Below are 1068 nucleotides of genomic sequence, written 5' to 3' on the forward strand. Positions count from 1 at the left end.
TACTGACCCAACCCATCACTCAACTCAACCCATCNCAACCCAACCCGCCTGAAAATGCAACTTTTCAACCCAACCCAATCCGACCCAACNCACGACCCATCTGCACCATCCCAATTTTACCCAACCCAGGCCAATTTTTACAAATGACATTTAAAAAGCAGAACTCAAAAATACAAGATCATATGTGTAATAAAACACACTGGTGAAGTAATCACACTGCAAGTGTAATAAAATAACATGAAAATTAATTAAAAATTAAATGTTACTAATATTTTCCCACAACAACGTCAGAAACATCAAACTTTCCATATTTGGCACCTAACTCAACACAGCTCTGCATCAAATTGAGAAGCCCTTTATTTTCAACAGATTTGTATGAGTGGTAACCATCAACACAGAAAAAGATCTGCCTATGCTTCAACATCGTTAATTCTTGAGGAGACAGTTGAATTTTTCGTTTCAAGCATTGCTGGATTTTCAACTGTGACTTTGGCAAGACTACAGCACAATGTTTAATATGTTCTTGCTGATTTTTAGTGCCAAAGTTTTTACCTGATGAATCTTTAAACTGATATACCTTATTGCACTTAATACAAGCACAATACTCAATAGTAATTCACAGGAATTTCGCTTTCATCATTTTCCTTTTTTTGAAAAACCATGTGAAATTTCTGCCAGATTTCTGATTTTAAATTTGTGGGTGCTTTTAATATATACCACCCTGTTTTTTCTGGAATGAATAAATATTTAAATACTTAAGTATGTTCAATCAATCAATTAAATTTATCTAATGAATGTGATTTCTAAACTTCAACAGCGCCCAACTAAAATTTGAAAAATAAACCATTTCTAGGTAGAAAAAAGAAAGAAAATGAAACATGAATATCAGGTAAATAAGTAAAATGAGCAATTGAGAAAAAATTCTGATGTCTGTAAAGTGTAACTGTAAAGACTGAAGAGATTTGAAATTATGAAAAATAACAATTAAATCTTTAAAAAAGGAATTAAAACATAAAAAATGTAAAAGTGTTAATGTGAAATTTATTAGATTTTTTACTTTCGCAAACT

The 1068-nt window shown here is 31.3% G+C and overlaps 1 protein-coding gene across 1 annotated transcript in view; it reads left to right on the top strand.

The window, feature by feature from the left end:
• The window catches only part of HELRODRAFT_172625 (hypothetical protein), a gene marked incomplete at both ends in the record, with an annotated part of 3260 nt that extends 3113 nt beyond the window's left edge, over nt 1-147 (top strand). Inside the window, one exon of the mRNA XM_009019289.1 lies at nt 130-147. Within this exon, the coding sequence (XP_009017537.1) occupies nt 130-147 (18 nt within the window). The remainder of the gene's footprint in view (nt 1-129) is intronic.
• Nucleotides 148-1068: the final 921 nt, after the last annotated feature.

This window comes from Helobdella robusta, assembly GCF_000326865.2.
Source record: "Helobdella robusta unplaced genomic scaffold HELROscaffold_24, whole genome shotgun sequence".
NCBI classification, from domain to species: Eukaryota; Metazoa; Annelida; class Clitellata; order Rhynchobdellida; family Glossiphoniidae; genus Helobdella; species Helobdella robusta.